General features: G+C 52.3%; 2 protein-coding genes across 2 annotated transcripts; one reads left to right on the top strand and one right to left on the bottom strand.

The window, feature by feature from the left end:
* The first annotated feature begins 268 nt into the window (after positions 1–268).
* LOC144274801 (uncharacterized) lies at positions 269–6,351 on the top strand. Its single transcript, XM_077833896.1, has 3 exons — positions 269–482; positions 2,859–4,099; positions 5,851–6,351. Exons 2-3 carry the CDS (start codon positions 3,098–3,100, stop codon positions 5,929–5,931), a joined length of 1,083 nt encoding a protein of 360 aa, XP_077690022.1. The 5' UTR covers positions 269–482; positions 2,859–3,097; the 3' UTR covers positions 5,932–6,351.
* A 13,034-nt stretch (positions 6,352–19,385) lies between these two features.
* On the bottom strand, positions 19,386–22,686 carry LOC144275336 (sperm acrosome membrane-associated protein 4-like). The gene is made up of 3 exons (XM_077834577.1): positions 22,469–22,686; positions 20,817–20,930; positions 19,386–20,713 (listed from the first exon to the last, which is right to left on the bottom strand). Exons 1-3 carry the CDS (start codon positions 22,518–22,520, stop codon positions 20,505–20,507), a joined length of 375 nt encoding a protein of 124 aa, XP_077690703.1. The 5' UTR covers positions 22,521–22,686; the 3' UTR covers positions 19,386–20,504.
* Between the last annotated feature and the right edge of the window lie 11 nt (positions 22,687–22,697).

Raw genomic sequence — 22,697 nt, 5'->3', positions numbered from 1 at the left:
CCTCCTTTGTGATGTGCTCTGAGATCTACAGATGAAAAGTGCTAGCTAAGATTATTAGTCAGCAGGTCCTCCGCTGTGACAGCTGGAGCCCTTCCCCTCCCTTTGCCCCGGCCCTGGGGTGGACAATGGGGAGCGAGTGACCACACCAGGCTGTCCCCTGTTGTGCACCTGGGAGGTAATTTGACTCATAAAGTGGCGGCCTGGCGAACACCCGTCCCCCACGTCCTGGGCGGACACATCTATTGCTCCCCTGCCTTTGGGACCGGCCTGATTCTCGATGCTCAGTGAAGACGTTGTGTGACGTCGCAGCCTTCCGGCCCGAGTGTTTTCACTTTTCTCTGGCTTCTTGGCACGTTTGCCGTGAGCCCAATGGAAAGCGAAAGGGGAAATTGTCCCATCCGGGGTGTGTCTGAATCCTTCAGGCCACTGTGCGCGGGAGGAGACAGAAGAAGCAGGGGAGTTTCGCTGCCATCTGCCCCCCAGTAAGTAGCAGTGATATTTCTTGCGTTTTTCTCTCTCCTGGCCTTTGTTCTGATTCCCTGCAAAGCCCCAGGGCTGGCGCGGGTGTCAAACCCACAAAGGGCCCTTCCCATGATCTCGTCTGCACAGCACAGGGCTGGAAACTCTCCCCCCCGTGATCTCTGCCTGCAGCCCGCACGTTAGGATGATCTTTTAGACGGGCTGGAGCTTAGTAAACACACTTGTATGTCTGGGAGCAGCGACTGAGCCCGAGCTGGGGCCCGTTTTGCTGCTAGGAGGTGGCAAGTCGCCAAATTTTGCGTCTCAGACGTGGCAACCGCCAGGGTGTGGAGGAAGCAAGCCCTGGCCCTTAAAGACAGGCACGCAGCGCTCTGTGTGTGTGTGTGTGGAACAGGTCTCGAGTAGCAGCCGTGTTAGTCCATCTTCGCAACAAGAACAGGAGGACTTGTGGCAGCTTAGAGACGAGCCAATTTATCTGAGCATCAGCTTTCGTGAGCTGCAGCCCACGTCACGGGATGCAAGCCTGTGAAGTGAGCTGTAGCTCACGAAAGCTGATGCTCAGATAAATTGGTTCGTCTCTAAGCTGCCACAAGTCCTCCTGTTCTTTTTGTAAGTGTAACAGTCACACATCCCCTCTCTCAGCTGTGTCAACCAGCTGTGGCTTCTGTGATTTCCTGGCTGGGGCTCCCCGGCCTGGCCCTCACGCACGGCTCTGCACCGGGCGCTCCGTGCCCTGCCTCCCCCAGCCAAAGCCTTGGGCTTGCACCACCCCCGGCAGCTACGTCGCTGAACTTTCCTGGGGTGGACGGGGCAGGGCTGGATTGTTGGTCCCTGGATCCTGCCTCTCCTTCATCCTCTGGGCTGCGAATTGCAACCCCTAATTCCCCCCACAGAGGGTTTGATCGCCCTCTCTCAGGCCCTGATCTGCCCAATGGATCTGTGTCACGTTTGCTGAGTCCGTCGTATTTTCGAGAAGTTTTCTGACCTTTCACAGCTGACATCTATGGCTGTCTGCCGGGCAGTCACCGTGCTTTCACGGACGGGGCGTAGCGCAATTTCTGAAATGCCTAGAACAGAGCCCTGAAGAAATGAGAGGGAAAAGCTCCGAGACGGGAAGTGATGCATGACACTGGGCTAGTTCTGAATTATCCAGAGGGGTTTATCTCCCCCGCTTCTCGTGTCCTCTCCAATGCTTCAACAAAAAGAGCGGGAGCCATCACCACCTTCATTTCCCTGGGCACAAGCATTGGATGAGAATACCGCGGGATGTACGTGTTTAAGGACCTAGCCCCCCAGTTCAATTTTATATCTAGGTACCCCCTTCCCTCACCCCCCCAGGGAAAGGGTTCTGTAGTGGATGATGTCCATACAGATGGACCTTTTCCCATAGTTAATTCATTGCAATCGGTCCTACACAAAGATCTGATGTTACTGGGAGGCCATGTTTGTTCCAATCTTTACTTCAAAGCAGTTTTACAAAGAAACACGAGCTGTAGCTCACGAAAGCTTAGGCTCAAATAAATTGGTTAGTCTCTAAGGTGCCACAAGTCCTCCTGTTCTTTTTGCTAGTAACGAGGTACACTTTAACACTTACCGTGCGTTGTGCTAAGTGAATTCTTCACTTCGCGAGGGGGTTTAGCGGAGAATCCCTCCCCGTCGCTGTCTCTAGCAATGGCTTCCCCCCGAAATATCAACTAACAAGCAGAAAGGGGCAAACTCTGCTCTCCTTAGCACTGTTGCAAATCTGGAGTAACTGCCCGGGGTTCGACCATGATTCCGAATTTGGAGCTGTCTAAATGAGAACAGACTGTGGCCCCTCTTGTTTCATTTTTAGTTTTGATCTCCGGGCTCCAAGATTTTCAATAACATATTTGAAATTCTCCTAAATTTGGAACGACCGTCAATCAGGTGTGCACGGGAAATGTAAAAATACAGAAACTTCTGCTCAGTTGCGGGGTCCCAGGACCCAGTCTTTCAGTTGGGGCGTAATGAAACATGGATCGTGTGCATCAGCCAAATTGTTGCCAGACCACAAGATTGGAAGCAGTTCCCTGCAGGGTAGTGGTGGGCTTTTGCTGTTTTTCAGGTCGATTCGTGTCTGTAACCTAGCCCCTGGTATCAAGTGAGAGTTTCCCCCCCACACACACAAAAACAATGTAAACGGTGCTCACCCTCCTTCCCCCCACCCCCCCCCCTTCCCAGCAGGACTGTGTAAATTGGAGTCAATGGGTCCCAATCCCAGCTGGGGTCACTTGGCGTCGCTCTGACAGCAGAGCGGTGTTGAGTTCCTCCTGCTGGGGATCTGGCTGTATCGATCTGAGTAGCTCTTTGTCCCTTCCTGTCGAGCCCCCGCTGAGATGATCTCGTTCATCTTCCAGGTCGCAGGAGGAGCGGGCGCTGGGCGAAGCAGGAATTTGCCAGGCACGCGGCTCGTGCATTTCACCATGCCTTAGATCATCACCGGAGAGCCAGCGTTAGGGACATCGGGTGAAGCCCAGTGGGCAGCTCAGCGTCATTGCGGCTGGAGAACCCGAATCCCTCTGGAACGTGTCCCATGAGCTGAGGCAACGCACTGCCAGGACCCGAGGGGTCTGGAAAGGCCGGGTGTGAGATCACAATGGGCTACACCAACGGGAAACCCCACAACCATGTTCAAGAGTTCACTGGGGACATGGATCTGGCCAGGTTATGCTCCCATCCCCAGCCGCTTAGCATGGAGACCCTGCAGAGTGTGCGGGATACTCTGGAGAGTCAGGGAGTGCTGGACGAGGACCTGAGAGCCGGCTTTGAGCGGGCCTGGAAGGAGTTCCCCCGGGAGCCCCCGTGTGTGCAGAACAACGCCCGGATGGTCATCCAGGGCGACGAGACTGAGCTGACGTTCCTCTCTGGGAAGGGCAAGTGTAAGATCAGGATCTCTGACTACGGGGCCTGCTATGAGGTGAAAGAGCCAACGGCCCAGGTGTACCTGGCCAGGTTACGCTCCCGTCCACAGAAGCTGAGCACCAAGTCCCTGCGGGGTGTGCGGGATGCGCTGGAGAAGTGGGAGTTGCTGGACGAGGACCTGAGAGCCGGCTTTGAGCGGGCCCTGGAGGAGTTCCCCCGGGAGCCCCGGTGTGTGCAGTGCAATGCCCGGATGGTCATCCAGAGCGACGAGACTGAGCTGGTGTTTGTGTCGGGCCAGGGGGAATGTGAGATCCCTGTGTCCGAAGGCGACAGGGAGCCCTGCTACGAGGTGAAGGAGCCCACAGTGGCGGTGTATCGGGAGAGGTTACGCACTCGCCCGCAAAGGCTGAGTGTGGGGAACCTGGAGAGAATCCGGGGCAGGCTGGAGTCCTGGGAGGTGATGACCAAGGAGCTGAGACGCTGCTTCGATCTGGTGCTGCGGGAATTCCCCAAGGAGCCCGAGTGTGTCCGGGACAACCCCAGGATGTGCGTCGCCTGGGAGGAGACGAAGCTGCGGCTGATCTCCGAAGATGGGGACTGCGAGGTCTCCGTGACCTGCTGTGACGGGAAACCCGGCTACAAGGTGAAGGTGAAGAGCTGGGCGATGTATCGGGAGAGGATGCGTCTCTCTGAACAGCCACACAGCACTGAGAACCTGGAGGGCGTGCGGCGGGAGGTGAGGGGTCTGGCGGGGACTCCCGAGAAGGTCAAGGAGGCCTTGAATGTGGCCGTTCGGGATTTCTCTGCTGAGCCGGGCTGCCTGCAGAAGAACGCCCGGCTCGTCATTGAGTGCGATGGGGGCGAGATGGTCTTTGTCTCTGGGAAAGGGGAGAATAAAGTGAACGTGTGCATCATCGACGGGAAGGTCAGTTACAGCGTCAGCACCACCATGTGGGTGACTGTCATTAAGAAGTGCCAGAAACTACTCCGCGAGCTCCCTGAAACTTTCCTGAAGTTCTTCTTCCAAGTCTTAGGCCAACTCCTACCAAAGCTGGTAGTAGGGTTGTGAGGTGACTGACCTATGCCCCACTCCCCTGCCAGAGCCAGGGAGAACCCAGGAGTCCTGGCTCCCAGCCCCCCCTCCCCATTCTAACCCACTAGACCTCTCCCAGGCAATGGGCAGGGAGTAGGAACCCAGGAGTCCTGGCTTCCAGCCCCCCCTGCTCTAACCCACCAGACCCCACTCCGCTCCTAGAGCTGGGGAGAGAACCCAGGAGTCCTGGCTCCCAGATTCCCTGTGACCAGGGTAGAGGGATCCTGGGACAGCGCACACCAAATATAGGGTATAGAAACACAGCTCAATTGAAGCTGGAATTTGAATTCCTACAGGAATAGATTTACATATTATAAGGCCAGAATGAACCACCATTATCATCTACTCTGATCTTCTGTCTAATATCGGCCCTAGGAGGTCCCTGAATTAATTCCTCTTTGGACTAGGGCAAGATCTCTTCGATCAACTTCCCAGCCCTGATTTTAAAATGGTCAGAGATGGAGGTGGCTAGAAACTGGAATATATAAATGAATTTCCTTTGCCTTAGCTAAGTGTATCCCTGTACCTTTAAACTGCTGTCGGTCAGGAAGCTCTTAGGAAATCCACCTATCTGTATATTTCTTTCTCTAACTTCATAAGGTGCTAAAAAACTCACCAAAGATCAGCTGTCTGTGAGTGTGTCGACATGGGGAAATGGACCAGCATCGTTAGAGGGGAATAATTAGCAATGCCAGCATGATTCCCCATGTGGCCACTCTGTACCCCTTGACTGTGTGTAAAGCGGAGAAATTCTATAGCGCTATAATTCTCCTTTCAATTTCCCCCCGTAGAGAAGCTGTTTGACCCTAAATCTAAGTACCTATTTTCCTGTGGAGATCGATTTGTTTCTAGCCTGTAGGGCTGATTTAACCTTTATTGTATTCAGCTATAACGCAAGGAACCTACAGGCCTGCCTCCTGTAAGACATTAGCTTAAGCAAGTTAGCAGAAGTCTAGTTAAGTAGGGCAGGACTGCGACCTTTCGCATAGAGAGAGGGCCTGATGGTTCCCTCTCAGTTTCAGGAACTAGCTAATGAGTTGGTGACACGGGGCCAGAAAGGGTTAAGCGACTAGCAGGCTAAATGACCCAAATTCTACCTTGAAAGACATATGAGAAAAGTACGTACATGATCATTAGGGCTATTCCTTATAAATAGCTAACGAAGCCAGGTTAGATAGACGAGAGCTTTGAAATGTAGACTTATACTATTAGAGAACTGGAAGAAGATAGTGATTCTATTGGTCTGTGTTTCCCGATATCTTGTTAGAGATTAACAATGTAACCAGACAGTTCCTGTCTTACTATAGTCCGTTGATTCCGGGATCAAAAGGGGATATTAACGTTTAGATGGAACTTGGGTGCAATGTCATTATTGTCTCTATTTCTCTTTGAAGCCTGTAGTAAACTGTGAATGGCTGAATGGAGGATTACCTTACGCTGGTGAATGCAATCACCTTTGTATACGTAGGCAATAGGAGGTTTTCCTGCAAAGCCACACCGTAGATTACAAGGAATAGCTGCTGTCAGGAGGCTGTCAGAGATCTACAAAAGAACTCTCGGGCCCCCGCCCTGTGATCTCAGATCTGCTTAAACTTGGTCAGGGAGAGCTGGAGTCGCAAGGCTGAGGTGTCCAGCCCCAGTCTGGATCACCCTGCTGGTTCTCGTGGAAGAACTTGAACAAACTCTGTATATGGACTGCCTAGTTGGACTATAACCCGATGAGCTGATTCTGGGGAGAACTTTTTTGCAACTCATCAGCCAAAATTTCTACTATGAACCTGCCCTAAGAACGCACCATCATATCATACAGTCATATCTATATGTATAATGACCTTTTAACCACAATATGTTCTCTCTTTTCTTTTCTTAATAAACTTTAGTTTGGTTAATAAGAATTGGCTGTAAGCACATATTTGGGTGAGATCTGAAATATTCATTGACGCGGTGGGTGATGTGTCCGATCCCTTGAGACTGGTAGACCTTCATATATGATGAACAAGATTTTTCAGTAATCCTCACCATATTCGACCTGGCTGTCTGGGTGGGAGCCTGTGATGGGGTGAACTTGCCCCACACTGGCGAGGAAGGGGTTAAGCCAGCACTCTTGGCAGCAGAAGCCACGCCCCCTCGCCCCTGCTGGGCATGCTCCGGCTGCGGCTGCAGTATAAAAGGGAGCAGCCCAGCCTCAGTCTGGGCTGACCGCCGAGGAGGAAGGGTGCGCCGTGCCGGCTCCAGCCCGGGAGCAGCCAGAACCCCAGACCGTGGGAGCAGGAGACACCAGGACCCAGACAGGTGCTCAGGTACCTGCGGACGCCCCAGGGAGATTGCAGTGGCTGGGAGCAGCCCCGCCCAAGGGGCCTGGAGGCTCCAAGGATGCCGAGTCTTCAACTGCAGGAGTCACGGTGGGAAGTAGCTGAGGGAGGAACTAGCCAGTGTCCCCGCAACTTCGGTGTGTTTCGGGCGGATTCCCTGTCGATTGGGCGGCAAACCTATTTGCCGCTATGGGGCCCTGGGCTGGGACCCAGTGGTGAGCTTAGCTTGGAAGAGCCCTTCCCACCACTTGACCTTTCAGCTCTACTGTTCACTGCCGTCAACCCTGGGCATGGGGGAACCTGGCCCATCGGACTCATTGGGCATGCCAGAGACAGGGCTGGGCCTTTGTCTCTTACCACCAGGGCCTCCAGGAAGGGTGTGAGTACGCAGGTCTAAGAGCTTATGCAAGGAATGGTGCCACATATCCCCGAAGCTGTCCTATTCCTAGCTTCATACGTGGCTTGGCGCTTGTCTGCCTTTATTCCTTGGTTTAATAAAGATCTCTAAGGCTGCACTTTGTCCTCAGTGTGCGAGTCCTTGTCATCCACCCCGAGGGTCCCTGCAAGATACTGAACTCATGGGTTTTAGTTCTGGGTAGTCTGCTTCTGGGACAAGAACCTTCTTATCTTCTGGTCACCTGGCCATCGATACAAATACTGTTGACTGTCACAAAGAAGGCGGCAACAGGTTGTATCCTGAGAGTTCATTGCACAGCGACACTAGATTGCACAGACAAGACTGGACGATTGCCGTGCTAACCCTCTTAGGAATGGCTGCTCTTTGAGCCAGCGAAAACAGGAGGATTCATAAAGGGGATTAACTGAGGCCACCGAAATCCACGCCAAATATTTTCACTCCCAATTGGAAACCCTACTTTTGCCCGTCTTTATGACTCCAATCCGCGTTTTCTACGTGTGTTTAAACTGCCCCGTGCCTTCTGTCTGGTCTTGCTTGGGGGCGATTCGTGGGAGGGGCACAAAGGGTCAAGAGACCCCAGCAGCCAGCCCGGGCGGGGAGAGGAAGGGGCGGGGCCAGAGCCTCTCATCTTCCAGCCACGCTGCCCCATGCTGCTGCCCCCCGCCCAGACTCAGCTTCTGGGGACAAGAGCCGACTCTGAGCATGCCGGGGAGGAGTCATATGGGGGGGCATGCGGGGAGGTCACGTGCCCCCCCCTTTAGCTGGTGCCCCCCTTTGTGACCCTCTCATGAGTCACCCCCAACTCCAAAATGAAACCAAAGAAACATTTGTAAAACTGACCCCGTTTAGAGGGACTAGGTTCGGGTTTTCGTTTTGAACCTGTGCCTTTGAGTTTGTTTCCCGTGAATTGCGTACTGTGGTCTGACGCCCCCGGGGCTTTGGCTCTGGGGTCTGTAGTTTCAAGCTCAAGCAAGCGAAAGTCACGTCTGCTACTGGCTTCAGAGGTGGAGTCTCTAGGGACGCACAAAGACCAAGGGGAGTGACCACACAGAGAGTCACAAGCGCCACGTCCAGGTTGGGGTACAACTTTTCTGAACGTTAGAGTTACAGTTACGCTCACCCAAGCACCCAGAAATCCTAGCGAGACCTATGCCCATGGTACACCTATCCTCCTCCTCCCATCCTTAGCGGCTGATGGCTGCCTTGCCAACGGACCATCAGTAGAGGGATGGTTCCTGCCGGAGTTTTCCCCTAGGGAACCCACTTTCCCAATCTGGGCACCTTATTTTATAATGTAATTCTGACTGCAGTTAGAACGTGGGTTAGAGCAATGTGACTGCCGGGTAGCTTGTAATCAAAATTAATCCTCCAGTTAATTTTTCGGCCATCCTGGGTCAGACCAAAGGTCCATCTAGCCCAGTGTCCGGTCTCCAACAGTGGCCAGTGCCAGGTGCCCCAGAGGGAATGAGCAGAACAGGTCATCGTCAAGTGATCCATCCCCTGGCAAACAGAGACTAGGGACACCGTCCCTGCCCATCTTGGCATGTACCCATTGGTCCATCTTTTCCCCATAATCTTATGGGCATCAGGTTATTCTTCGGTCACTTACTTATGTCAGCATTTCTTAGCTCTAAGGCTAAGGCCTAGAATGGCTAAGCTACAATTGTACAGGCCTCAGCCTGTAGGCCTTGTGTTTCAGCCCTAATTACCTAGATACTTAATACATAATTATCCCTTTTGACCACTGATCAGTCTTATACTTCTATCATCCTAAACTCAACTCTATTTAGCAAGCAATGAGTATATATGACATAGCATGTTAGTTCATCGTAACATTACACAATAAACGAAGGATAAATTGAACTAATTGGCTCCAGAATGGTGACTGCGCGCTGGCAAGGCGACAAACTGCATGGCACAAGGAGGAAGGAAATATGGAAAGGTGGAAGCACCCGGCTTGGGAGTATTCAAAGGGGCTGCTTAACAGGGCGAATTCTTGTTAGTTGCGCGGGTTGATACAGACACGCGACAAATGGCAAAGGAGGAAACTGAAACTGAAAAATCCTCCCATGGGAGAATCGCCTCTGAAAAAGAGCTCGGCAAGTTTATCTCTTTCACCCTGATCCTAGTAGAATAAACTAACTCTCCCACCTTGTCTGGCTGAATCAGACGTATTTCTGGTACGCTACCGCCATCTCCTGGACATTGTCTGGAGCACCAGAGAAGCCAGAAAAGGAGGACTTGTGGCACCTTAGAGACTAACCAATTTATTTGAGCATAAGCTTCCGTGAGCTACAGCTCACTTCATCGGATGCATACCGTGGAAACTGCAGCAGACTTTATATACACACAGAGAATATGAAACAATACCTCCTCCCACCCCACTGTCCTGCTGGTAATAGCTTATCTAAAGTAATTGTCAGGTTAGGCCATTTCCAGCACAAATCCAGGTTTTCTCACCCTCCACCCCCCCACACAAATTCACTCTCCTGCTGGTGATAGCCCATCCAAAGTGACAACTCTATGCAAGGCACTGCATTTAGCCGTATGGAGTGGAAATCTATCAACTGCATGAAAAAACTTGCACAGATACAGACAGACATCATCTTCCTTTCCAAATGCAGACAGATGGACATCGTACCAAAAGGACTGAAGGTAAAAAATCCATTACAATCTACATACCACACAGACTATGCTGACAGCTTGTGCCACACGCTCTCAAAGAAACTGCGGAATCACCTGATCAACATCCTCTACAGCAAACAGGGAAAGATTAAGAATGAGCTCTCAGAACTGGATACTCTCATAAAAAACCAACCTTCCACACAAACTTCCTCGTGGCTGGATTTTACTAAAACTAGACAAGCCATTTACAACGCACACTTTGCTTCTCTACAAAAGAAAAAGGACACTAAACTTTCTAAACTACTACATGCTACAAGGGGCCACAGCAATGGTTTCCTCAACCCACCTAGCAATATTGTTAACCTATCCAACTATACTCTCAGCCCAGCAGAAGCAGCTGTCCTATCTCGGGGCCTCTCCTTCTGCCCCTCCACCCCCATGAACATGATATAGTTCTGTGGTGACCTAGAATCCTATTTTCGACGTCTCCGACTCAAGGAATATTTCCAAAATACCTCTGAACAACATACTAATCCACAGAGGTCTCCCTACCAACACTACAGAAAGAAGGATTCTAGGTGGACTCCCCCTGAAGGTCGAAACAGCAGGCTGGACTTCTACATAGAGTGCTTCCGCCGATGTGCACGGGCTGAAATTGTGGAAAAGCAGCATCACTTGCCCCATAATCTCAGCCATGCGGAACGCAATGCCATCCACAGCCTCAGAAACAACTCTGACATCATAATCAAAAAGGCTGACAAAGGAGGTGCTGTTGTCATCATGAATAGGTCGGAATATGAACAAGAGGCTGCTCGGCAGCTCTCCAACACGAGTTTCTACAAGCCATTACCCTATGATCCCACTGAGAGTTACCAAAAGCAACTACAGCATTTGCTCAAGAAACTTCCTGAAAAAGCACAAGATCAAATCCGCACAGACACACCCCTGGAACCCCGACCTGGGATATTCTATCTACTACCCAAGATCCATAAACCTGGAAATCCTGGGCGCCCCATCATCTCAGGCATTGTCACCCTGACAGCAGGATTGTCTGGCTATGTAGACTCCCTCCTCAGGCCCTACGCTACCAGCACTCCCAGCTACCTTCGAGACACCACTGACTTCCTGAGGAAACTTCAATCCATCGGTGATCTTCCTGATAACACCATCCTGGCCACTATGGCTGTAGAAGCCCTTTACACCAACATTCCACACAAAGATGGACTACAAGCCGTCAGGAACACTATCCCCGATAATGTCACGGCTAACCTGGTGGCTGAACTTTGTGACTTTGTCCTTACCCATAACTATTTTACATTTGGGGACAATGTATACCTTCAGATCAGCGGCACTGCTATGGGTACCCGCATGGCCCCACAGTATGCCAACATTTTTATGGCTGATTTAGAACAACGCTTCCTCAGCTCTCATCCCCTAATGCCCCTACTCTACTTGCGCTATATTGATGACATCTTCATCATCTGGACCCATGGAAAAGAAGCCCTTGAGGAATTCCACCATGATTTCAACAATTTCCATCCCACCATCAACCTCAGCCTGGTCCAGTCCACACAAGAGATCCACTTCCTGGACACTACAGTGCTAATAAACAATGGTCACATAAACACCACCCTATACCGGAAACCTACTGACCGCTATTCCTACCTGCATGCCTCCAGCTTTCACCCTGACCACACCACACGATCCATCGTCTACAGCCAAGCTCTGTGATACAACCGCATTTGCTCCAACCCCTCAGACAGAGACAAACACCTACAAGATCTCTATCAAGCTTTCTTACAACTACAATACCCACCTGCGGAAGTAAAGAAACAGATTGATAGAGCCAGAAGAGTTCCCAGAAGTTACCTACTACAGGACAGGCCTAACAAAGAAAATAACAGAATGCCACTAGCCGTCACCTTCAGCCCCCAACTAAAACCCCTCCAACGCAAGGGTGGGAGGAGGTATTGTTTCATATTCTCTGTGTATATATAAAGTCTGCTGCAGTTTCCACGGTATGCATCTGATGAAGTGAGCTGTAGCTCACGAAAGCTCATGCTCAAATAAATTGGTTAGTCTCTAAGGTGCCACAAGTACTCCTTTTCCTTTCAGAGGTTGCATTTCTCCTTCTTGTATATCAACTCTTTGAAAGCTGCCTTGGCAGAGCTTAGCTTGCTCCACAGTGTGATCCCGTGGGATTTCCAGAGCTTCATAGAGTTTCAGGCTGGTAGATCATCTACTCTGACCTCCTGTATAATACAGGCCCCTAAATTTTACCCAGATTCCCCTGTATTGAGCTCAAGAACTTGTGGTTGACAAATGTGTATCCTCCAGAAAGGCAACCGATCTGGATTGGAAGGTATCACTTCCCTTGATGTTAAAAATGTGTGCCTTATTTCTCCTTGGCATTTGTCTGGCTTTAACCTTCCAGCCGCTGGTTCTTAATCGGCCTTTCTTCACTATATTAAAGAAGCTTTTCATACTGGGTATTTTCTCCCTGTGAAGGTTACTGATACGTTAATCAAGTCGCCTCTTGATTTTCCTTTTGTGCTCAATTAAACCATGTGAGCTCCTCCGGTCCCTCATGGCAAGGCATTTTCTCCACCCCTTCTGTAAGCTGGCAGTGGGTAATAGAGATAAGATAGAGGTAGCTATCAGGCCATTATGTAATGTCCTGCAGGCCTAAGGCCTGAATCACAATTCACTTAGCACATCCGAGGCCTCGTTTAACAAGAACTGAACTAAGGGAGTAACCGTACACACCAGGTGTTCCAGGAAACCAAGGAGTCCGTGATGGGAGAAGGCGAAGGGAGGAACGAATCTCTTCGGGATTTCAGGGAAAGTTTCCAGGTTGTTGAGCGTAAGTGAAACCTATGTGTGCTAACCACAGCTGCACCATGGCAACTAATTAACCCAAATGCTAATGAGTAGGAGGTATGTGGTCAATGAGCATATGGAAGTTAGGCTCTTTTAGACGGGCGGGCTACCCAGCCTGGGGGCAGTGGGAGGGAGTGGGGCAGGCTGATTTGGTCACTCATGCTCGGATCAACTTGTCCGCAGTCCCCGTGTGAGCTGGTGTCACTAACACGAGCTCAGGAGGTTCCCGCGTGGGCTCCGTCTCCTCTGCTGGGCGGGCGTTTGTGGGGTTTGTCTCGTCCATACAGTGTGGAACGGGGCTAATCCACGAACAGGGCGGGGCTGGTTTCTCGTGTGTCCTTGGGGTCCTCCATGGGATGGTAAAATCTCCACTGTACCCGACGTGGAAGTGAAGCCCCCTCCGATTACTGCACGGGAAATAAACCCCAGTTCTTCCCGGGAGATCTCACCAACACCCCAGATCCGTTTCCTTTCACGAACGCCTGGAAGTTTTACCGCTGTAACTTTCAGTGGGGGGTGGGGGGTTAACCTCTTTCCTTTGATCACACATCTGGGGGGTTGAGGTGAGGGGCTGTGATCCTCATCCCCACCCTGCTGATTCCCCACTCCTAATGCAGGGAAGGCAGCCGGCCGGCTACTGCTAAGTCCCACCTGGGCGGACAGTCTGCATTTCCGAGGGATGCATTTTGCCCTACTCAGCGTTGGGGCAGGGCCCACGATCCCACCCGGCGCCTTGAGCTCTGCATTCGCCGTGTTTTCCGTCCGTGAATAGTCATACCCGTATAACCCCGAATGTGGGCCACTTCGACCAGTGGAAAGGGGACGCATGCCCTTCGGTACTGATACAGCTGCGGCCAGCGTGGTGATTTGATCGTACCAGGCTCGTTAACGCGATGCGACTTCCTAGGGAACCTCGTGGGCCAGTTACTTCTCCGTGGGCCGGGGGCGGAGTAGCCAGGTCGGCCCCAGGATCTCCGAGACACAAGGCGGGTGAGCGAATATCTTTTATGGGACCCACCTTGTCTCTAGCTTCTTATCTGGGATTCAGAGAAAACCATCTAGTCAGTCTGAGGTTGGTCCAAGCCAACCTTGAGGAAACACTGGGAGACATCTAAAACAATTGCTTAAAACTGGACCCAGATGGAGAAACCCTAATTCAGAAAAAGGGCGACTTCTATTCCACTGGGAATTCGTTCATGTGTCCCAAGACTCCTGGAGGCCCCGAAGCCAGGGAGACCAGCCCGTGACCAGTAGATGTTCTCAGAAAACCAGACGCTTGACTTGACTCCGGTCCATAAAGGCTCAGGGACAGAGTTTTAAAGCTATTAAACCCAAGAGGTGCTGAGGGGGGAATTTTTCAAAAGCGTCCAGGCGCCCGATCCCCATAGAAATCAGAGTTAGGGGGATCGGGAACCTGGCACCCAGCTGCATTTTTAAGCACCCAAATAGCTTTCAATCCGTGGGTGTTTCCTGCCAAATAGCCTGCCGGCCTTAGGCTTCACGCCCGTCTCGCTGGATCCTTTGCACGCCGGCCGCTGTGTTTCTTATATGCCTAGATCGGGCATGTCCTCAAGCAGGGGTACGCGCCCCCCGGGGGGTACGCAGAGTCTTCCAGGGGGCACATCAGCTCCTCTCGCTGTTCGCCTAGTTTGACACCTGGCTACAGGAAAAGCACCAGCAAAGTCAGCACAAACTAAAATTCCCGACAGACAGTGACTTGTGTCTACGGCTCCGCGTGCGATGCGCTGCAAGGGAAGGACCATATTTATAGTCCAGCTGATTTATTCTATAATTAGGTGGTCAACATGAGAAAGGAAGCCATTCTGCAGTCAGCGAGGGGCTGAGACGCTTTTTGAGGTCCGATTTTGTAAGCCAGTCGTTTTTAAGCGAGGTGAACCTTGGGGGCCACACAAGACCCGTCAGACTCCTGAAAGGGGGACAGTCTTAGGCGCTGACTCCGGGGGTGCTCTCCGGAGGTGGAGAGCGGCAGGTGGGCGGGGCCTCGTGGAGGGGGCGGAGCGGAGGCGGGAAGAGGCAAAGCGAGGGCGGGGCCTCAGGGGAAGGGGCAGAGCAGGGGCAGGAAGAGGCTGCCGTTTGTGACGTCCTCTCTGGCTTTTCCCTTCCGTCTTATTCTGTTGGGCTCCCGGCCGCAGAGAGTTGCCAGTCCCGGGCTTTGCATGGCCAAGCAGGCTGGCTGCTGAGGAGAGGGTTCGCCAGATGCAACAGGGGACGGCCAGACTTCAGCTCCAAGTCGAAAAAGCAAGGGAAGATCAGCGGAAACTGTATCCCCTTGAAAGTCCAGTTTCTAACCACGCTGGTATGTCGCATAACTCTGAGCAGTTGTCTGGGTGTAACCGAATGTACCCCAACTCTGCCCCCTTTTATGCAAATGCTCTTACTGTGAGTCCAGTAAAAGGTGGCCCCAGAAATTCCAACCCTGCTATTCTAGGAGAGGGTTCGGAGAATGGCGGCGGAAAATTCATCGAGAGCGTAAAAGTCAACGGTAAAAGCTGTTGAGGGGAAATAGTGGCTTCTACCAGCGCTCTTGTTCAAGCAGATCCGGTCAGAGAGGAAGATTACTCAGCAAATCAGAGTGCGAATGTCGTAGTCCTCCCTGAGTTTCCCGTGCGCGTGCCTTTCGCCAGAATCCACCTGGAAGGGAACGGCGCGAAGCACGAAGATCTAGCTGGTGTCAGGACGTTATTGCCTGGGGGTCTTTTGAGGGGAGAAGGTATTAAAGCTTCGTTCAGTCCAGGCAGCCGGTCACAGGAAAGGAATGGTCTGAAACCGGGGTCTATTTTGGGCAAGGATTTGCCTGGGGAGGGCTTCTCCAAACGTTTGTCGGAGGAAAAGAGCCGTCGGTCCGTGAATGAAGTGTCTGACTGTCTGTCTAATGTCTCAGACGTGAAGCTGGAATTAGATCGAGCATGGAAAGATCTCAACCCTTGCTCAGGAGCAGATTGAAGTGGATGGTCAGGTTGAAGCCCGAACTGAGGAAGGCCAGGGGACGTTTCTGGCAGGTGACGGATGGTTGGCAAGTACAGCTTGTAAAAGTGAACCTGAGAAGGGTGACTGTGACTGGCTGGAAGTAGCTCCGGGTAGTGAGAAGAGCAGCAGTTTACGTGGTAAGGAAGCTGCCCGACTCTCCCAGTATTTGTCTGTAACCAGCCCTGGGTGCTGGGACAAGGAGATTCTGGAGGAGCCTAGGCAGCCTTGTGAGCTGGTGGCTGGGTCTAGTCAGCAGGGTGGGAAGGCGAGGAGATGAGTGTCCCTGGACCTGACCTGTTAGCTGGGTGGAGAAGTGTGACAGTGAAGGAAACGTGCCCGTGTCTGTCAGGGGTGTTGACTTGCCTGTGGAGGGAGCTACCCCGGTCTCCAAGCAGCTGTCTGTGACCAGCCTTGTGTGCTGGGACCAGGGGAATGAGATCCCAAGCTGGGTGTCTGGGAAAGGGGAAGGTTTCTCCAGCTCTTCTTTGTCTGTGGAGCAGACAGAAGGGGCCTTTCAGGCTGTGATGGTTGAGGATAGTGCAGATATCTCAGAGTTGGTTTTGGATTCAACTAAGGCCCAGGAAGGGAAGGGTCCCAAGTTTGTGTCTGCTCGGGAGAATGGCCCTGTAACTAGGTCGCATCCGGTTAGTGTCTATGTAAAATCCCAGAGACCAGACAATTCTGGTGCTTGTATTTTGCCTGTTGCTAATGTGTAGCTGGAAATGGGTGAGATCCTAGCCAGGGCACAGGGAGAGCATAAAGCTGATTTGATTGTGTTACCTGCTGACAGTTCGGAAACTTGTAGCAAGAAGGAAACGATTCCTAAGCTTGTATGTGGCAAAGGGAAGGAGAATGAGTCTGACCTTTTGACTATGAAATCTAGCAGTCTGCCTGAAATGGGATTGTGTAGGAATCTGCCTGATGGGCCAAAGGTGATCCTGGATGTAAGTAAGACCCCAGAAAGAGTCTCTTGTTGCTCAGGGAAGTGTTCCTCTAGAGCAAGCCCTCGGTGAAGAGGGTAAGGGCAGAATTTCTGTGAGGGGTGAATTGTTGCTTAGAGAAGCTCCTAGGGAAAGGAATCCTCATGGTAATCTGTGCACGCAATTTCATGCCACTGAAGGGAGTGACAGTGATTTAATCAAGGAAGTTTCAGTTCCTAACAGCCAGAAAGTTTCTATGGTGAATGGATCCACTGACTCTCCTGTTGAAAGATCCAGTGTGGAGAGCTTTGAGCTGGTCTCAGATGGAGTAAAAGCTGTTAAGGATTCAAACAGCCCCATGACCAAGTGGCCCTGTTTGGCCAGCTTGTTGGGACGACAATGGTGTTGGGACAGGAATGTCTCCAGGCTAGTTCTGTGCGTTTCAGGGGCTGAGGACAGACTTGGTTACTGGTGTTTCAGAGCAGAACAGTTGTAGGACTGAATGCTTGAGGATGCAGGGGAGGGCAGGCAAACGGTCACCCTCAGACTCTTTGGATTTGAGCGGTGTCTCGTTAAGACAGAGTCCAGCCTTCGAACTGCGAGCAACTGAAGATTTAAAAGGTCGCATCTGCCTTGACTCAAATTACCTGACTGACTGGGGAGGAAAGACTTGCTAATCGCTGTTAGCACAGAGAGCCCACCCCATCCGCCAGTGAATTCGTTAAGCAAGCGAAATCAGGGTTCGATCCTTCACGGCAAGGAGGAAAGAGAGGCCTTAATTTTGCAAAGGAAAGCCACAGGGCAACCCTAAAAGGCCAAACCCCAATGGTGTTGGGCCAAGGGTGTGGCATGACCAACATGATTGTAGACGGAGGCTTGCCGTGGGTTTGTGGTGATTTTTGTGACTAATGTGTTGTTCGTACCAAACCCTGTAAAGATGTACAATGGGCCTAATCTCTTGGAAAATCCCTTAAACATGCCAAGGGTGATACACAAGAACACACTTTAGGTTCGAAGGCCTTGTAATGCTGATGTTTCACGGTTAATGCCTGTAAACAGTATTGGAACGTCTCACGGGGGAAAAGACATTCCAGACCTGATGTGCTATATAGAAAAGGGAAACTGAGGCACACGACCATATTGCTTTCACGGCTAAATGCCAAGATTCCTGTACTATGGACAACATTAATATCTACATTGTCCCGATATTAATTGGGTTCCAAACATTTGCCGGAGCTTGAATGGATCCAGTAGCTCTGTTCTTTAGCTCTTGGCAAGATCACGAGACATACGGGAATCCTGCTGCAACAGCAGATCCAATCCACTGTTGTTCTAACCAAGTTTTACCTTGAGTTTATAAAGAGATTCAATCATGTTATGGACCATGACGTGGATAAACCATTTCTGTTCTACACTGGTACGGCCTCTAACCCAATACTTGCTGTAGTAAGACAGAACCAAGGGTGGGGAGCTCTTGGGATGCACTCAGCGATGTTTGTGTCATCCCTTCCTGCATCGATTTTGCATTGGGGGACTGTAACAGTGCGGCCTGCGGGAGCCAGCTGAGGTCATTCAATCAGGGTGAACTGCAAACCGAATGGGGCAGACAAACCCCAACAGCTGGTGGATATTCCAATACTGAGATTTACCCAGCCAGCCCAAAACAGCCTCTGTACGACCTCCCTGGTTACTCAGAAGTCCAAAGAACGCAGTGCCCTTAAAGTGCCCATCCAGACACACCTGTCAGATATGATGATGGTTACTGAGAATCTTATCTTGTCATAGAAAAGAAAAGGTCCTTCCAATCCCGAAGGATCAGCCACACACCCAGATCCAATGATAACTTAGATCTTACCCAAAACACATACTTATCATCAAATCTTGTTAAGTAAACTAAAAGTTATTAAAAGGAAAAGAGAGAGTGTTGGTTAAAAGATCAATATACAGTCAGACGTGAATTCACTTCTTGAGGTTCAGGCAGAGAGCAGAGATGAGTTTGTAGCGGCCAAAAGTCCTTTTAGAAATAGCCCAGAGGTTATAGCCCAATGTCCATATTCAGGGTGACTCCAGCCAGTGATCTTTGGATCAAAGCCATAGCCATAGCCAAGACTTGTTTGCTGACACCACAAGACCTGAGCGAACATCTCCCCTTCTACCTCTCGCCATGCCGGCTGCATTTCGAAGCTCTGTTCCTTTCCGTCTCTTCCTAACCAGTCTTTAAAGTTGGGCCTTGGGTCAGGTCAGTCTGGGAGTTCATTAACTCTTTCTGGCCCTGTCGCCTGTCAATGCGATATTATATTACACTCGTAACGTCACACCCCCATCTCCAGGCTGCTGTCTGGAGTCCCGGCTGCTAGGCAAGGTCACAGCTGGTCCCCTGCACCAACAAACCCCCTCCCCCCACCTCATTACACATGCGGCACACAGGGAAACTGAGGCACGCACACAGTGTTCATGCAAAACACAAAGAAAAATCCCCACTTCGTCACACATACGCATTCCCCCAGATGGGCCTTCGCGTTTCTGTGGATCCCATCTTGGGCTCAGGTTTCCTCGGTGCCCAATGTGGATGCCCCACGTTAAAACTGGACTCAAGCTCGTTGTGTTGACTTCCCCTTTAAATTTCCCCGGTACCTTCCTGCTGCAGGGCGCCCCACTTAACGCTCTCCCGGGGGTCAGATTAACTCTCCTGTGGGCCCTGGGGCGCTTAGATTTTGTGGGGCCCCTGTATACACTTCTCTTTCCTAATTTAAAACAAAATGATCACAATCATGGCATCGAGACAATTAACGCTGTACTCAACTTGCCTTTTAATTAACTTCAAGTCGTTCTGTGGTTACATTTCAGTTTTAAAACATGTAGAATACAGTTACGTTAATTCAACATAGCCCACGTCTTATCTTAGAATAGCTGTTATATTAGTTTCTTTCTGGGAGGGAGTTTGGGTGCAGGATGGGCTGAGGGAGGGGATTGGGGTGGAGGACGGGGTGCAGGCTGTGGGAGGGAGTTTGGGTGCAGGAGGGGGCTCCAGGCTGGGGCAGGAGGTTGGGGTGCAGGAGGGGGTGTAAGGTGCAGGCTCCGGCTGCTGGCACGTCTCTGCACGGGATGGGGACAGCGTGTCTCCGCGCACTGCCCGCGCCCGCAAGTGCTTCCCCCACAGCTCCCATTGGCCAGTTCGAGCAGCTGGCCACTTCCGGGAGCGGCGTGGGGCCACGGCATGCAGGCAGCCTGCCTGAGCCCTGCTAAGCCCCTGCGTTAATCCAGCCTTGGCTCTCCCTCGGAGCCAGGCCGTTACAACGCTGAGCAAAGTGGATTAAAGCCCGTTCGTTAGAGCTGGGCTGTGAAAGCTAACCGGCACGCCGCCGGATGTATAATTTTCACACACACACACACACACACACACACACACACACCCCATGCTGGCGGGGAGTTCAGAGACACAACCCCGGGTATAAACTGAGCAAGGTAGCTATCTCCTTAAGCTGTTAGAAGTCTAGGGTTTATGGTACACAGACCAGCAGGCTTAATTCCAGCCAGCAGGGGGCAGCGGGAAAACACAACGCAGTCAGTGAAGTCAGGGCTGGATTCTGATCTCAGTAACTCCGGTGTCAATCCGGAGTGACTCCAGTTCAGCACTCTTTCTAGTGGAGTGAAAGAAGAAATCCACCCATCCTTCTCCAGACAGACCCCACCCCTTCCTCACCCTTCAGGGCCTTTCCCTCCCCCACATCCCTGGGTTATAACAATTCCAAAAAAAAGGCAAAGCAATCAGATATGCACTCTGGTTACCAAGTGCCCCTTTAAGAAGCAAGGGGGAGGAGCTATTTAAAGGCAATGGCTAGCTGGATTTTTTTTGTCCTCCCGCAGCAATTATTTTCTCTCCCTCCCAGCTTCCAGAGCAGGGATTAGAGGCCCCGGGTGAGCCAGGCACCCAGCATGGCCAGCCCTGCGACCAGGGAGAGCTGGGCCCCGGTGCCCGCGGCCACGTTGCACAATTCGCCCTCGCAGCACTCGTAGGAGGTGCTGTAGGTGATGCCCGCCAAGGTCGAGGTGTCGTTGGTGTTGCATTTCCCCTTGTCAACGCAGTCCTTCTGCATGATCAGCTTGTGGCCGGCTGCGGGGAGAGCGTGAGAAAGAGGGAATGAAAAAGAGACAAATGGAGAGGGAGAGAAAATGAGGGCACGAGACCGAGAGAAGTGGAGAGGGCGGGGTGTTACCTGCACGGCCCCGGATGACAGCGCAGAGCTGCCCGTCCTGGCAGGTGACAGTGGTGGTCTGGCAGGGCATGTCAAATATGGTGAAGTCGCATTTCAGGCACTGCAGGGCCGCTCCTGGGAACAGAGAGAGAGAGGGTGAGACTAACCAGACCCACAGACCCTCCCGCAGCCGGGCAATAGGGGGCTGCACCCCTAGGGAGTCCCTGCGGGCAGCTAGGCGTGCCCCAGCCCCATGACTGTGTCCCCTGGAGGGAGCCCCAGGGAATGAGTCAGGGAGCTGGGACACAGGCAGGAAGGGTCTGGGGGAGAGGAGGAGTTGGGGGGCCTGGGGTTGAGGTGAGAGGAATAAGCGGCTGTGAGTCAGGTTAGGGGTGGGTCAGGGGTTAAGGGGCTGGGGGGTGGGGTGGGGGGTGGGGGGATGGGGTGAGGCTGGGGGGCTGAGAAAAGCGGAATCAGGTCAGGGATGAGGGTGTGGGGAAATGGGGTGGGGTTTAGGGGATGGGGAGAGGCTGGGGGGACGGGGTGTGGGTCAGGGGCTGGGGCTGCAGGGAGGGGCTCAGGCCAAGGGCTGAAGGCATGGTGAGATGGGGATGGGCTGACGGCTGAGGGTGGGGGGAGACGGGGGGCGGGGTGGGGGCTCGGGGCACTAAGTGCGACTCTCCTCTGGGCGGAGAACCGGTGGAGAAAACTGGTGCATAGCTCAAAATATTTCCCCTGGGCTGTGAGCGAACTGGCAGCTGGTCAGGCAGCGTCAGCGCCCCCCCCCCCCGTTTTCCCCCCCCCCCCCGCCCTCTGCCTTTCCTGACAAGGGATAGCTGGCTGCTGGCTGATAAGCCTTGGCAGCGAAAGCCTGGGGCTAATCATCAGAGGGGATCTGTAAACAGGGAACGTATTTAAGGCAGCAAAAATAACCCCGCTATTCCCAGCCCGCTACTCCACCTCCCCGCCCAGTCCCCATTAAAGCGCCGTCCGCCACCCCCCAAGGCCCCCGTTACACCGCTTCCTTCATCCCCTGATAAAAAAAAAACCCTAGAAAACCCCCAGGAAATTCCAGTCTCAAAAACTTTGTTAAGAACTTCACTTGGTTAGGCAGGATTTCGGGGCGGGGGGGGGGAGCAGTATCTTGGGCAAGTTCACTGAACAGTGGCGCTTAATCTCCAAAAATTCCCTTACAAACAGGAGAGTTTAACTCCGCAAAGCTCAAGGGTGGGAAAAGCTGGAAAGGGCAGAGTTAAGGGGGCATTTCCCACATAAGTCTGATCCCCCCGGAGAGATGTCAATAGGAAGGGAGAACAACTGAGTATCTTAACCAGCTCACACAAGAATGGTGCTTGCCACAACCTGCACTCACATGACCCACTGGGGTCCCTGAATGTGGTCTGTGAGCACCACTGAGCCAAGGGAGGGCAAAGTTAAGGGTATATTGGGAAGAATCACCTTAATTCTGGCTGCTTCTTGTCCAATGGTCTGAGTTTGGGGAATTAAACTCTTGCAGTCAGGAAGGAGGATGGAGCTTTTAAATCCTCCTTAGTGAAGTGGCCTGGCGGGGCAGCAAGTTACACTCAAAAGGGGGATCTCTTGAGGAAGGAGGGAAAGGAGAAATACACCACAAGGGGAGACGGGGCAAAGATCCCCCAGGTTTCGCAGCTTACCGATCCCGGCACAGGTCAGAGCGGCCAGACACAGGAGGAGAATTTTGCCCATGGTTGTCTCCTGGCGAGGCGGACGGCGGAGCGGGTTAGCGAGGCCGGCGGGAGCGTCCCGGGGCTCGGGGGCTGGCGGCTGAGTCTGCGTCTGGCTGCGTGCGATCTGTCTGCCGCACACAGCTGGGGCGGGCGGGGCAGGGAGCCGTAGGGCAAACGCCGGGGCCCTGACGGGCAC

The sequence above is a fragment of the Eretmochelys imbricata genome, chromosome 14, assembly GCF_965152235.1.
Source record: "Eretmochelys imbricata isolate rEreImb1 chromosome 14, rEreImb1.hap1, whole genome shotgun sequence".
NCBI classification, from domain to species: domain Eukaryota; kingdom Metazoa; phylum Chordata; order Testudines; family Cheloniidae; genus Eretmochelys; species Eretmochelys imbricata.
This window is presented reverse-complemented; position numbering and strand designations above follow the sequence as displayed.